The 16,276-nt window shown below is 36.6% G+C and overlaps 1 protein-coding gene across 9 annotated transcripts in view; it reads left to right on the forward strand.

The window, feature by feature from the left end:
- Positions 1 to 16,276, forward strand: part of Usp9x (ubiquitin specific peptidase 9 X-linked) — a 138,204-nt gene that overhangs the window by 36,919 nt on the left and 85,009 nt on the right. For all 9 annotated transcript variants that reach the window (XM_031341951.1, XM_031342135.1, XM_031342079.1 and 6 more), the window contains one exon: positions 14,352 to 14,599. In XM_031341951.1, the coding sequence (XP_031197811.1) occupies positions 14,504 to 14,599 (96 nt within the window). In that variant the 5' untranslated portion in view covers positions 14,352 to 14,503. The remainder of the gene's footprint in view (positions 1 to 14,351; positions 14,600 to 16,276) is intronic.

The following is a 16,276-nucleotide window of genomic DNA, read 5'->3' on the forward strand; positions in this document are numbered from 1 at the left end:
GGGTTTCTCTGCATAGCCCTGGCTGTCCTGGAACTCACTCTGTAGACCAGGCTGGCCTGGAACTCAGAGATCCACTTGCCTCTGCTTCTCAAGTGCTAGGATTAAACGTGTGCGCCACCACTGCCCGGCATACACACTTTTTTAAAGACAGTTTCTACTTTTTTTGCAGTAGTAATTTGGTTTTTGAGACATAGTTTTATGTATGCTAGGCTATGCTGTAACTCACTGTGTAGGTAAATGCCACCTTAAACCTCCTTCCTGCTTCCTGAATGCTGGAATTGCCAGAGTGTATTGCCATGCAGGGTTTATGCAGTGTTGGGTATTAAAACCAGGGCTGTACTAATACCAGACAGGTACTACACCAACTGAGCTATATTCCCAGGCCATAGCTTCTATTTAACAGTTGAAGGTAATCAGGGATTTTATAAATTCCTCCGTTCTGAGAGTGGAGAAACACTGTTATTTAGCTTTGGGAGATTCAAATTCTTTGAAAGAGGATAAGGAAATAGTACACTTGATATTTTTTTTTATTTGTTTTCTTTTTGTTGTTGACTTTTTGAGACAGGCTTTCATGTTTCTGGTCTCAAACTCCTGATATTCCTGCCTCAGCTTCCCAAGTGCTGGTAGAGAATACAGGCCTGCACCACCATTCCTGTCTGGGTTTTTTTCCCCCTTAAAGCCAGTAACTTGCATGTAATCTCTTGCGGCCTCCAGCTCCCTGTGACCTTTGATCTTACTTCAGCTTCAGGAGTACTAGGACTACAATCAGGAACCACCACGTCTGATTGGGGAAAGTGGTTGTGGTGTGTAGCTGAATGAAGACCAAAGAATCTTCCCATGAATTTATTTTTTGTGAGAGTTTCCCTTTCCTACTATGCATTGAAGTTAATTAGTCATAAACTAGGGGTTGTTTTAATACCCTTATTTCTTCCTGCTCTCCCCAAATACTTCTCAAAATGCTTACTGTGCCAGTTCCATGAGAAACAAAGTCATTTTGACAGTCTGCTTTTGCAAGGTTCTTTCTCATTCTCCAAGCTAATTGGTCAGTAGTTAGTATAATAAGTACTCCAGCCTTCCATAATCCCTATCTCCACTCCTTCCTCTGTGTATTAGGTATTGTAACAGGTTAATAGGAATGTCTTCCTTTCCACCTACCATACCTTCAACAATCCCAAGATTATAGTTGTAACTACTAAGTGGTGAGCAAGTATTTGATCTTGGTGAAATTGTAAACATAAATCAAACTTAAACTCTGATTACTGTCTTGTAGTGCTGATTGACTTAAATTCATTCATTTAACACCATTATAGGTGTAGGGAGATAAAAGGGTGGTTATTAATGTCTACCTTAAAGACTTCTAGGATGATGGGGCAGACAGTTACATAAGAGCTGTATCTGGTGCAAGGAGCTGGGAGTGTAGCTAAGTGATAATGTGCTGGGTATTTACTAAGCATGAAGCTCTTGAGATCAATTCTCAGCACCAGAAAACCACAGAAAGTGTGAAAAATGGTAGGAGAGATTGCTCAGTTTGGATTTTTTTAAATGAGGCTTACAAATCTTCAAATATGTCATTTTGATGCTGCTCGGATTAGAGTAGGGACCTTCACGTGGTGTTTCTTAACCTTGATGGTACTGACCAAAATACTATTTGACCAGACACTTCATTGAGGCATGTTGTATACTTACTAATCATCTCTGATTTCTACCTATAAAATTTCAGTAGGACCCTTCTCCCTATTGTGATGACTAATAATGGCTTCAGGAATTGGAAAAGTGTGCACCAATTGCAAAATTGAGATCATTACTTGAAACAGTACAATGGCAGAATGAAAGAGTAATTTTAGAGGAAAAACTAGTATAGCATAGAAGGAACACTGGAGAGATTGAGTCAGGAGGAGTTATGGGAGATGAGACTTAGTTTAAGGCTAGGTTACAAGATAATATGTTAGGGCATTTAAGTTTGGGTTTTACAATAAGTGAAGGGCCATTAAGTGAAAGCCAGGGTTTCTGGGTTTTCTTTTTAAAGATAATTCTGACGGGGGTGGGGAGATAGAACAATCATTAAAGCATGAAGACCTGAGTTAAATCCCCAGAACTCACATAAAGCCAAGTACAGCATGCACCTATTAATTTTAGCAATGAGGAAATAAGAGATAGATGGATCATTAGGGCTCACTGGCCAGTCGATCCCTTCCTATTTGAATAGTTCCAGGCAGATGAGAGACCCTGTCTCAAAAAATAAGGTGGGTAATATCTAATGAAATACACCCAAAATTGTCCTCTGGCCCATGTATGCATTAATCTGCATACACAAACACAAAGATTCTGAGCATAGCATGGTGGATATACTGAAGTAGAAATGTAGCAGGGAATTGAGATAGGATTATAATAGTTCTTGTAAGTAATAAAGATTTTGACAATGAAATAAAAGAATGGGATCGCACTGGGTTCTGTCTTTGTCTCTGTATAGATTCTAGGGCAAAACACCTCTCTTAACTTTTCATAGCTCCAATTCCCTCCCATTAGGAGCTGCTGACTGCTGTGACATGTTGAAAGGTCATAGAGCAGAATCTGGGTTATAGAAGGACTACTCTTGCAATGTGAACCTTCACATTAAAGGGGGAAATATCTAAATATATTTATCATCTTTGTCCTCTACATGTAAGAGGTCCAGGACCTGGCACCAGAAAGCATTAACTATAGGCTCTCCATGTTTTGTTTAGCTGTTATCTTGCTACTTTAGAAATAATTGAATCTGTAAAAATAGGTAAATAATTGTTTAAGGTAGCTGTAATTTTATTACTTCTTATTTTTGTAGGGTTTATTCATTTTTTAAAAAAATTTATTTAATGTATGAGTGCTGTGCTGCATATACATCCACCTGCTTGAAGAGGGCATCAAAGAGCCCTTTTTGTTTTTAGTGAGAATTGGGGTTAGTCAGTGGAATGGTAGAAGGAGAAGTGGAGTTTGGAGTAGCTTTTCAAGCAAAAGAAAACGGAAAGGGTACAACAGAAGTTGGATTGACAAAGTGCTTGGAGAGCAGAGGGATTATACAACTTGAATATTTCCTTTACCCTGTTTCTATACCTACACGGAATCTGGAGAGCTTTACAAAATCCAGAATCTTACTGGCTAATTATAGTTGGCTAGTAGCTTGCAGTGTGAATTTAGGGATCATAGATTTGGTAGTGTAGAGGTGCAATTTTTTGATAGAACAACATAACCCTTAATTGAATAATCATTGATGTTCTGTGGTGCCAAGGATTAAAATAGTTCATACATTCTAGGTAAGCTTCCTATTACTGAGCTATGTCCTTAGCCCAAAATGAAGTTTTTTCTTTCATCTGAAGTTTGCTTAAGCTTCAAGAACATTAATGCAGCCAGACAGTGGTGATGCATGCCTTTAATCCCAGCACTTGGGAGGCAGAGACAGGTGGATTTCTGAGTTTGAGGCTAGCCTGGTCTACAGAGTGAGTTCCAGGACAGCCAGGGCTACACAGAGAAACCTGTCTCGAAAAACAAAACAAAACAAACAAAAAGGAACATTAATGCAGCTTAAGATTGGTAACCTGCTAGGAAAAAAATAATATTTAAGGGGAAATTATTTTTTCTGAGTAGAAGTAGAAGATGAATGTGCATAGGTAAATGCAGTAGCAGTGATTTTTGTCCAACATGATTACAGAGAAAATAGTGATACCCCACTTTATTTTTTAAAGGGAACTAACCAAATAAGCTTATTGGTTTTTATTGTATTTCTTTTTTTTTCACTTTGTTGTTGTTTGCTTTTTGTTTGTTTCTCTGTGTAGCTCTGGCTGTCCTGAACTCTCTCTGTGGTTTAGGCTGGCCTTGAACTGACAGAGATCCAACTGCCTCTAATTCTCAAGTACTAGAAGGCTTATATTTCTTAGCCTAACAATGTTCAAAGATTTGTATTGGGTGTCTCACAACCAGGTATAACTCATGTTCTAGCAGATCAGTCACCCTCTGGCCTCCATAGGTATCTATGAGTGCGTGCATATAAATAATAGAAATTATTAAGAATAACTCATTCCCTATCACTGTAAATGTTTTTATGAAAAAAGACTTTCCCAAAATAAGAATTCTCAAGAACACTGGTGGTTTATAATTTTTGCATCTCTGAAAGACAGCTGGGTATAATATTTTGTGAAAAGTAATATCTAAGAAAAAACTTGTGATCTCTAGGAAATAGAGGATTTCATAGATGCCAGGAAACCCCAAGACCATGCTTGGAGAATCAATAACTTACTAGACTGCTGTAGACAAGAAAGTTTAGATCTTTAGAATGGCATCTAATCTACTATAAAATTTTACTTTTTAACCAATAACTTACCAATCAGGTTATTATACAAAACATTTTTAGTAGTAGTCTAGAAGATTCCCTTATTACTCCAAAACATATTTTGACTTTTCTATGATAGTTATATGCACATATATCAATGTATCATTTAATTTATCCATTCTTCTGTTGGTGGACTCTCAGATTTCAGTGATTTTTTTGTTTGTTTGTTTTTACTAATACAAATGTTGGTACAGAGCCTGGCATGGTGGTACACACTTTTAATCCCAGCACTTGGGAGGCAAGTGGATCTCTGAGTTTCAGGACAGCTGGGACTGCACAGAGAAATCCTGTCTTGAAAAACAAAACAAAAACCAATCCAAATGTACTCATATGGTGAATATATTCATAAAATATATACTATACAATGGAATATTAGCAATTAAAAAGCAAAGTACTGATACATCTGTCAACTTTAATGAACTTTGAAAGCATTATGAAATGAAAGAAACCAATTGCAGAAGGCAGAAAGTAGATTAAGGGAGGATGTAGAGAATGGGGGAGGGTGGCTGCTTAATAATGGAGTATGGTTTCTTTATTTCTGGTGTTGGAAATGGAGCCCAGGGCTTCTTGCATACTATTTGCTACTCAGCTACTCCCTTAGCTTTGGTATGGTTTTTCTCTTGTGGGTGATAAAAATATTCTGGAATTGTAATTGTGCAACTCTAAATATAGAAAGACCCATTCAATTGTACAGTTCAGATAAAGTGATTTGTATTATGACTTTTGAATAATACAATGAGATATCATTAATGAGAAACAATTTGAAATTGTTTAGTTTCCTTTGTCACGTCCTTTACTCTTCTACATGTTACTTAACCAGTCTGGGTGCAGGCAGAAAGATATACATAAAGATAGTTATTAATGATCAGTCTGCCTTGATTAAAATGTTTATTGAACAAAGTCTTTGTTGTTCTGAAGTCATTCTGTTCGATTAGTCATTTTTAAAGTGTTTTGACAGCCTGACGTGGTAAGGCACCTTTAATCTAACACTCCAGAGGCAGAGGTAGGTGGATCTCTTCAGTTCCAGGATAGCTAAGGCTACACAGAGATACCCTGTCTGGAAAAACAATCAAAGTCTGTTAGCTAGTAACTTTGAGTTCATCTTAAGCAGTCATTTTGAGAGTAGGGTAGGTAATAGATGTTACAGAAGGGTTTATTGCTTGATACATGATTTATGTCTTGATGGTTTAAACCAACATTTCTTATGAATGTTGGCTGATAATGTTTTGGGGACCGAAGTTTATTGTGCTCTTGTTGTACCCTTTACAACGATTTAATAAATTTTAGGTAAAAGTATATCTTTCTGTTGTAAATAGACCCTGAACTGTATATACAATCAGTTTTTGTTTTGTTTTGTTGGTTTTTTGAGAATGCTGTCAAGGTAGATAGTGGTGAATTTAACTTTGTGTTAGGTTTCAGGAAGCAGAACTGTAATTAATAAACCAGTAACAAAGTGAAATAACATTTTGATGGTAGGAAAAAACTTTGTATGGCAGCAAGGAGTGTTGCAATGTTAACATGTCTAGGGGGAGAATAGATGTAGACTCACCTTCATTTTGGCTATTTCATTTGGTTATTTCCAAATCGTAAAATATCTTTGCACCATCCCTCCCTGAATCCCTATAAAGTTGTGGCTTTCTATATATTTGTGTGTTTTTCATGAAACAAAAGTTTACCTTTTAAAAAATTAAGTCTTCTCATCTGTCGATTTCTGGGATAATAAGAGTAGCAGGCAAATTTCATGCATGAATGGTATGTTAGTGCCAGGAGCAAATGATATCATAGCATAACGTGTACAGAGTGATGTAGTAATTGAAATAGAAGTAAGAAAGCTGTCTTCCACATAGCATATGATGGTTTTGGTATACCCATGCTAGGCTCAGGAATTCAAACCTAGCAGTCACAACTACTTCCAAATCTGTTGTATTAATAGGTTTGTTTGGACTTAGTTACAATACATGTTTTGTTTGGTTTTATATAACTACAAATAAGTTAATTTTTAATTTTGTTTCTGTATATATTTAAGTAACATTTGTTTTTTTAATTTTGCCCCTCCCCCCCCCCCCCCGGCAAAGGTTTCTCTATGTAGCACTGGCTGTTCTAGAACATATTCTGTAGACCCAGCTGGCCTCGAACTCAACAATCTACCTCTGCCTCCTGAGTGCTTTAATTGAAGGGGTGTGTTACCATGCCCAGATTCCCTAGGCAATATTTATAATAGGAAGTAATTAAAAGATTCTCTAAATGTAGAACCAGAATTGGCCAACTTGAGCCAGGTTAGCATTTAGAAACCTAGCAGGTGTAATCAAGTGTATTAGAACCACAATTGGATACTTATCACTAAGTCATTTCTCTATTAAATGGGAAAGATACATTTGTACCTCAGAGGGTGGTTTGTTTGTATTTTCTTTCATTCAACAGATAATTAGTATGTTGTTTAGAACTGCATAATTTTGATGTCATCTCGTTACTGGATTCTTTAATTTCCCTGCTATTAAATTTTTTTTAGAGCCAGGAAAAACTCTGATAGGAATATTATGACACTATGAATTATATTGTAGAGGGTAACATTTTTTTTTTACTTGAAATTCAGTTTTCACAAAGGACAATGTAACTATCAATTATACTAGAGTTTTGGGCTAATGTAACATAATATTAACAGCTGTGTTATATATATAAAGATGTTGAAATTGTGTATTTCACAAATCATCCGTAGTAATTGTGGCAATATATATCAAAATCAGAAAATCTTGATAATGTATATAATTTGGAGATCCCCACCATCTCCTGCTGTCCAGTCTAGAGATCATAATTCTTAAGAGACCTTGAAGGTTCAAAAATAAGAATTGCCAAGAGTAAGTAATAATCTAATCAGCATTTTGAAAAGATGTATTTACTGAGTTCCTTCTGCATGTTCCTGGTATATCCTTTCATTAAAGTTTTCTAATAATCTCTGGAGGTGTTAGTCACCTGGAGAGAACAAGATGATAGTTGGAAATTGAATTTGTGGTTCTGTTATGTTGCACTATGCATTGCTGGAAGAAGAAAAAAAATCCCTATGTTCTGCAAAATCAGCCTTGGAAAAATAATGGGATTCATGAGGAACAGTGAAATTAAGAGCAGTTTGGTTACCCGAAAGCTATCTTATCTTACTCTGTAATTAATAACAGTTAAAAATTCTAATAGATGTACTGATATATGCCTTTAGTCCTAGTACTTGAGAGGCAGAGGTGGGTGGATTTATGAATTTGATGCCAGCCTAATCTGCAAAAGCCAATTCCAGGACAGCTAGGACTACAGAGAAAAAATTCTTTTTGTCTTGAAAAACCAAAACAGCAAAAAAATCGAACACGTAAACAGCACATTTGAAAAGGTCCTCAAATCCTGACAAAGTATAAGACCCAGTAAAGATAACATAATAGAAAGGAAGGGGTACTTGGAAGGGTTGAAGTTACTGAATTAGGATACAAGGTCAAAGTACATGTAAAAGTTAGGTAAAACTGCAAGAAAAAATTCTTAAAGCAGAGTGTGTGGCTAGACAAAGCCAAGAAGAATGTGGGACAGTAAACTTATGGCTACAAAATAGTATGATTGAGGAAGGTTGGCAACAACCATAATTATGCTTTATGAATTTGACAGTTAGGTACCTCATAAATGGAATCATATGGTATTTTTGTATCCTTTTCTAACTGGCTTATTTAATATTTTATTTCATAAAGTAATACACTCATTTTCATGCATGTCACAGCTTATAAAAATCTTTTTTGAAACAGTAATTACTACATAAGCTAGCCGTTGCTAGCCTGGAGCTTTGTAGAGTAGGCTAGCCTCAAGCTGAGGGATCTGCTTGCCTCTGCCTCCAGAGTGCTGGGATTAAAGGTATGTGCCACCAATTTTGGTAAAATTACCTTTCTTTAAAAGCAACACACAGGGGTTCTAATTTTTTCCCCATCCTTATTACCACCACTCCCCCATCTTCATTAAAGCTAGGGCATTTGGCTGGCCCTTTAATTTTTATTTTTGGTGCTAGAGATTGAGCTTAGTGCCCATTCACATATAGTGCTTAGATTCTCCCATTGTACTACAACCCAAGCCTTCAGAGTTTGTAATTTTAGTTAAATCTGGTTTGTCTGTTCCTTTTGTTGCTCATGCCATTAGGAAAATTCATTGCCAAATCCTAGACTGTTGAAACTTGCCCTTTATGCTTTAAATCAGTGAAGAGTAGACGAAATAATATTTCCACACCAAAATTTTCTGTTTCAAGGTGTCAGTTTGATTATAGTACTTTCTTGGTGTAGTTCTTTACATACATTCCACTTGGAATTTATTGAAACTCTTTGTTGTTTGCTTTTTTTTTTTCATTAAATTTGGTGTGAGGTTTTGACCATAATTTCATCACATATCTTTTCTTTTTCATTGCCCTATATTGATGTGTGACACATTATTGCTCTGATCTGTTCTTGGGGGGATTGCCCTTAGTGCTTTTCAGATTGCTATCTAACAATCTGAAAATTTGCTGATTGTAGTGAATTTTTAATTTTACTTATACTTTTCAAGTCCAGACCTTTGACTTGGCTCTTAGGTTTTGTTTTTCAATGTTTGTTTTGTATCTTTATTGATGGTCCACCTTTAAAGGATATAATTACATTTACCTTTCCTAGTATCATGGCTTCCTTTAATTTTTTGAGGTTACATACAAGAGCTGTTTTGAAGCCTTGCTAAGTTGGGCGTCTGTATTCTTTGAAGTTTTTTTTCCCCTTGTAGGTGGACCACACATTCCTGTTTGTTTTCATGTATTTTAATTTCTAATGTAAAAGTGGACCCTTCGTACAATGTAGTACATTGGGTAATGAGTTTTTACTTGCCTCACCACATCTAGGGCTTTGTTTTTTGTTTGGTTTATTTATGTAATAACTAGCTGAACAATTTTAATAAATCTTTCCTGTCATTTTTGGAATCTTTAGTCTGTTTGTTGAGTGTTCCAACAAGCACTGTATGTGTCTTGTCTGCCTGCCCACTCTTCCACCCAAATATTAGCTTTTACTAATTACCTACTGATTGCTCTTTTGTTTTATGTAGTGCTTTTGGTTATAAAATTCCCCAGTCTTGTCCCTGATCCAATTAAGTTCTTATTTTCCAGGGATGGTCCTTTGTGCTGGTTCTTGGGGCTTTGTTTTTGACCCAGGATGGTTGTTTGGAGCTCTATTTCTCTGGTTCTCTAGTTCTAGTTAAACTGCTTACTGTTTTTTTTCTTGGCTTTTATGGAGCTACCAGAATCTTACTGAAATAAAGCCAGTTTACTATAAAAGAACTTAGATTTTTGTTTTTATTTTCTTTCCCCTTGGTGGAACCTTTATACCTCTTCAGAACTGAAGAATCAGACTGTAGCTGGGTTTTCTTACAGTTAAAGCCCCTACTTCCTTAGCAGACAGCTGTGTGGAAGCAGCATCTACCTTGTGACTTTAAGCCTATCTCCTGCCTTGGGATCTTGAACCTATGGATAAGATGGGTTAAGAGCTATTAGGACTGCAGTATTCTTGGCTTGCTGCCCTTGAAGTAGAACTTTGCCCCATAAGTAGGGCATAGATGGAACAAAAGAACCCAGACACTCTTTCTGCAGTTTTCTTGGCTGGATGTGATGAGAAATCTAGCTGCTTTCTTCTCCCATGAAGACAGCAATAACTTGAAGGGAAGAGCCCAATGTTCTTTGGTGTGCTCCTCTGGAATGAAACCATAGTGATTTAAATGCCAGGGTTCTGTCCTTACTGATATGGTAGATTTGTTGTGATCAAAAGTTTCATTGTTATATATGACAATTTCTAGAGACTTAATTTTTTTTACTTGCTGGTGGTGGTGGTTTTACTGAGGAAACTGCCCACAGAGCTTCTGATGTCACCATTCTTAAAGTTATTTTTAATTTAAAATTCTTCAGATTGACAACCACTGAAAAGTTGGTTTTGAAAATGCCTAGAAAGGATGCTAACATTTACTGAAGCTTCCAGTACCATAATTGTGTATACAGAACTTGACAAAGTTTACTATGGAGGAGGTCTGAATAAGAGTATTCAGTTAATTATCAAGTATTTCTAAGTGAATACATTTCAGTTGCCATAAGGAATTTCAAGTACAGGGTCTGTTGCAGTGACTTCTAGGAAGTTATCCTTAGGAACTAGTCTTAGATATATAGTAAGTTAGTTACAAAATATATGAAGAGAGCTTTAAATAATATTGAGAATAGAATATGAACATTTAGTTGGTATGGGAATATAACAGTAATCAAACATCTTCATTTTCAGTTTCCAAATTGATTGGTTGTGAAGGTCTCTAGAACTGGCATTACACTTGCAACCTTGTTCTTAATGTTGGGAACCAATAAGAATTCAGAATGATGGCTTTATATACTGATAATTATGGGAGTATTAGGGGCTAGGACAATGAAATATTTTATTCTTAAAGAAAGATTAAACTTAAAAATTGCTTAGTGGCCCGGTGAGATGACTCAGCAGATAAAGAAAGGTACCTGCCATCAAACCTGACAACCCAAGTTTGATATCTTGGACCTACACGGTAGAAGATGAGACCTGAGTCTTAGCAAATTGTCCCCTGAGCTTTGCCTGTATACCTTAGCATACCACACCTCCACCCAAGAAAATTAAACTGTAACTTTACTTTTTTGTTGTTGTTTATTTTTTGAGACAGGGCTTCTCTGTGCAGCCCTGACTGCCCTGTAACTTAACTCTGTAGTCAAGGCTAGTCTCGAGCTCAAGAGATCTGCCTGCCTCTGCTTCCTGAGTTCTGGGATATGCTACCACCACCAGAGAACTTTTTTTTTTTTAAATAAAATTGCTTAGAGATATTTTCATTCTTGGCTATGGACTAAACTGTTAAATTATAAATGTACTGTCTTGGGCTGGAGAGATGGCTTAGGGGTTAAGAGCACTGTCTGCTCATCTAGAGGTCTTGAGTTAAATCCCCAGCAACCACATGGCAGCTCACAACCATCTATAGTGTGATCTGATGCCCTCTTCTGGCATGAGGTGTACATGCAGATAGAACACTCAATATACATTAAATACATAAATCTAAGACATTTTTAAAAAATAAATGTACTGTCTTTCAAACTTTGTAGCATGACCTTTCATCTCATGCAATAATAATTTCTATAAATTTTTATATGTGAATTCTGGAGGTCAATAACTAAAATTTTTAATTATTTTAATAATACTTTTATTTTTAAAAATTATGTGTCTGGGTGTTTGCATGTTTTGTCTGTATACCACATGCATGCCTGGTGCTTGAGAAGGCCAGAGAGGGACATCTTAATTTGGGAGTTATAGATTATGAGCTGCCGTGTGGCTGCTAGGAATCTATCTAACCTGAATCCTCTACAAGAGCAGCCAGTGCTCTTAAATGGTGTTGTGTCTCCATTCCTTTTAGATTTCTTATTGCATGTGCGAGTGCATGCATATGGAAGGTAAGAGAATCTTACAGAAAATGGATCCTTCCACCATGTGGATCCCAGGGATCCAACTTAGGTCGCCAGGCTTGGTAGCAGGCACCTGCACTCACTGAACTTGGAGTTCCCAGATTCAGCTAGAGTAGTTAGCTGGTCAGCAAACTCCAGAGATCCTCCTGTCTCTACCCTCCCAATGCCGAGATCACAAGCATGTGCTGCTTTGCCTTGTCCTTTTTGGGGGTGCTAAGTATTGAACTCAGATCTTCATGCTTGTGTGGCAAGTATTTTACACACATAGCTATCCAGTTTATAATTTTAAAAAGCCACATTTCTTATTAATCTAACTAGTTATGTTTTAGAAAAATACTTAATGTGAGGAAATTATGAAAAGTCCAATTTCATGAAAGGTCTCTAAATCCAAATTTTTTGATAGGTTTGTGTAGTTTTGTCCCTTAGTAATTATGGTATTTTTGTCTGGGATAATTTTTCTCATCACTTTTGTCCAATAGTTTTGGTTTGTCTATTGGTGAAAAGTTTTGAATATGTACAAGTGAAAGGGAGGGATGTGTATGTGTGTATGTGCGTGTGTGTGAATGCGCACATAACTATGCCTGTGTCTGTGTATGGGCTAGAAAGATGTCTTGGCGGTTTACTGCTCTTGCAGAGGACCAAGACTCAAGACTCAAATGACAGATCCCAGCTACCTATAACTCCAGTTTCAGGAAATCAAAAAAGCCTGGATTTGGTTTCAAACTCATGGTAATGGCTAATTCCATTTCATAAGGATCTCTCTCTCTCTCTTCTGGCCTCTGAGTTCATTGCTTGCCTGTAATGAACAGATGTACATGCAGCAAAACAGTCATACACATGGAATATTGAGAAAATAGTTTTCTCTCAAAGACCTATAAGCAGTCATCATTTCCAGAACCTTTTCTTCTTTAACTGAAAACATCCCTTTAATGTTTACTGGAGCACTTAACTTAATTTTCATGGATAAATCTGTCAATTCTCCTGATATTTGTGAATACTGCCTAGAGTATATTTTATTTTAATTGGAATTAAGCTTTCTGTTTACATTTTCCTCATTAACCTACTGATGAGGTACACGTTTCTTTTTTACTTTAAGAAGATAATAATGTAGAGGTAGACATGAGTTAGGTATGGCTATGAATGGGTTTGACTAAACTGCAGCTTTTTTGTTGACTCTGAAATGAGGAAAATAATACTTTCTGTAGTGCACAGACTGGGAGAAACAAATGAGTTGTATAAAGTACTTGAAAGTCTGTTGTACTTTATTACTATAGTGCTAAAGTATAAGAGTTCCGAATATGTTTTACATGCCATGCTGATCTTAACTGGCTTAAGCCAAGGTTATGAGTAGAAATTTTGCAAAATGCTTGTAGCAGTCTCTCAAGGAGACAGTGAGTAAGAACCTTGACTGGCTTAGGTGATATTTCAATTTCAGAGTATGTGGGCTGTTCTGGGCTATGTGAGAGTGGTGAAAATTAGACCCAAATACAGATGGCACATTAAACTCAATCATAGGAGGTTGGCTTGTTTGTTGTTAAAGTGCACTTGTATAGGCCTGATTGTACCTAATGAGGAATCTGGACATCAACACTCTTGAAAAAGACCAGAGGTGCTTTTAGGCTGAAGACCAAAAGGAAACTCAGTGGTATAATAATTGGAATTAAAGTTTTGGTTGTATTCTGTGCACTTTTGTTAGGTTGCAAAGAATGCTTGCTATTAAGTGATTGAGATCTGTTGCTTGAGAGGGTTCCAGAAGTGCTTGTGATGAAAACCTTATCAAAAGTAGAAAGCTACAGTTATTTGATAAATTCAGTTGTATTGGAGTAGTAGGTTACACAGTTTATTCTTTACAAAGAAAAATTCCCTCCAAAAGTTGTGATGGGGTTTGAAGTCTTTGGTTTGGGAATAAGGATGGGATGTAAATAATAAGAGTGTATATTTCTTACAGTTAGAGGAATCTGAAATTCAAGGTCTAGGTATTGATAGGTTTGCTTGTTTGTTTTCTTTTTTAGGGGTGTGTGTGTGTGTGTGTGTGTGTGTATTTGTGTGTGTATTTGTGTGTGTTGTTAGAGCTTGTTGCTGTCTTTGCTAGATGAATAGTGTGTCTTAAACTTTACAAGTCAGTTTATGCTTTATGTTCCGAGTATACATGCTTTTGCAATATACTTAAGGCATTGGCCAGTTAAGGTCAGTTTGCCCCATTCTATGATTTAACCAAGTAGCAGCTAACTTCTTGATAGACTTGCATTTGAAGTTAGTTCCAGAAGAAAATTGAAATTACTTGATACAGCTAAACAGTATGGGTTTTGTGGTATAATGGCTGTAGTACCATTATTAGTTTAAGTTGAATATAGTAATGACGCTTTAGTTTTTCACTTTTTACCTGTCATTTATATAGTCATGCTTCCTTGACTTGATTCACTAGTGATACTAAACTTGAATAGTTTTTTAGTTCATGCTTGTTATATCTAAAATAAAATATTCTCTTTTCTCTTTTACTTATAGGTTATGCAATGGTCTCTGCAAGATGTTTTATTCTTGAATTGGTACCTTTTAAGACTGACAAATGCTTCATCTTCTTTAAGTGGACTATAATTTCTTTTCTTAAGACAACTACATAAGCAGACAAAATTGCAAAGATCTGCCCTGTGTCGAGTATGACAGCCACGACTCGTGGCTCTCCAGTTGGAGGGAATGACAACCAGGGCCAAGCCCCTGATGGACAGTCTCAGCCCCCCCTCCAACAGAATCAGGTAAGAAATTAAAGATACTAGTTAAAGCCACATTGCTATGTCTTCTAAACTCTTGAGTGCTAAGTAAGGAAATGTGATAGAATTGTCAAGTAACCATAAAGTGAATGTTTTAAGAAAAGTAAATACAGGTTTTCAGTAGCAAAATAGGTGCTGAAATCAATATTATTTTCTGGTTGTTTTTTTTCATATGTCTTACAGTATCAGTCTTCAATAAAATGAACAAATTAAGCTTGGTGTCAATTCTGGGAGAAACCATTGTACAATTTAGAGTAGCCTATGGGACCAAGTAAATTATAATTCCATTTTGTATGCCACATACATAAAATCATTAATTGTCAATCTAAAATATTTTTAAAGATTTATTTATTTTATGTGTATGAGTACACTGTAGCTGTACAGATAGCTGTGAGCCATCATGTGTTTGGCTGCTAGGAATTGAACTCAGGACCTCTGCCGGCCCTGCTTGCTCCAGCCCTGCTCCCTCCAATGTAATTTACTGTAGCTGTCTTCAGACACTCCAGCAGAACTCAGGACCTTTGGAAGAGCAGTCAGTGCTCTTATCCACTGAGCCATCTCGCCAGCCCCAATCTGAAATATTTTTAAAGATTATGTACTGAAGTAGTAGTATTACTGGTGTTTAAATTTCACCTTTGTACCATACTAGCTTTATGACTACGTAAATTATATAACCTCTAATCCCGTTTCTTCATTTATATGATAGGGATGCCAGTAATGGAACTTCATAGCATTGTTTGAGGATCAAGTAAAATTAAGGGGGGATGGGAAGATGGGGGTTAATACCCAGAGTGAAGCTTTCCCTTCTAAGAGAAATGTGGGGGAGGAAGACTTACGTGAAGGGGGTACTGGGAGGAGAGAGGAAGGGCTGACATTGCATTGTAAAGTTAATTAATTTAATAATAATAAAAATATCTTAGCATAGATACTGGTGTATTTGCTTGCCCTAAAGCTCTTAAGGCAATATGTATTATCATTCAATTTATATAAGTTTTCTAGTTCTGATTCCTGTTCCCCCCATTGGAAGATTTTAGTAGGAAGATTTTACTAGTTAAAAAACCTTGATTTTTGTAAGCGAGTTTTCTATATAGATCAGTCTTTTGTTTTTGTTTTTCTGAGACAGGAACTCTACATAGCCCTAATTGTCTTGGAACTCACTATGTAGACCAGGTTGGCATTGAACTTGTAGAGATCCTCCTGCCTCTGCCTCTCAGGTACTGGCGTTAAAGATGTATACATCATGCCCAGCTTAGATCCATCTTTTTTTTTTAAGAGATTTTTTTTGGCTTTTTGTTTGTTTGTATTTGTTTGTTTTTAGTCTTTCGGTCAGTTTTGTGCACTTCATCTAGAGTGCCAACTGTATTTAGATGCAGTTGTTTACAAATAACTGTTTGTGGCCAGGCAGTGGTGGCGCACGCCTTTAATGTCAGCACTCTGGAGGTAGAGGCAGGCGGATTTCTGAGTTCAAGGCCAGCCTGGTCTACAGAGTGAGTTCCAGGACAGCCAGGACTATACAGTGAAACCCTGTCTCGAAAGAAAAAGAAAAGAAAAAAGAAAGATGATACAAATACTGTTTGTGTTCTTGGGTGCAGGAATGGAACTTCCTTGCACATGCTAAGTGTGTGCTGTAGCTTGGAGCTGCTCAATCTTTTTTTTTTTTTT

Source organism: Mastomys coucha, chromosome X (assembly GCF_008632895.1).
Source record: "Mastomys coucha isolate ucsf_1 chromosome X, UCSF_Mcou_1, whole genome shotgun sequence".
NCBI lineage: Eukaryota > Metazoa > Chordata > Mammalia > Rodentia > Muridae > Mastomys > Mastomys coucha.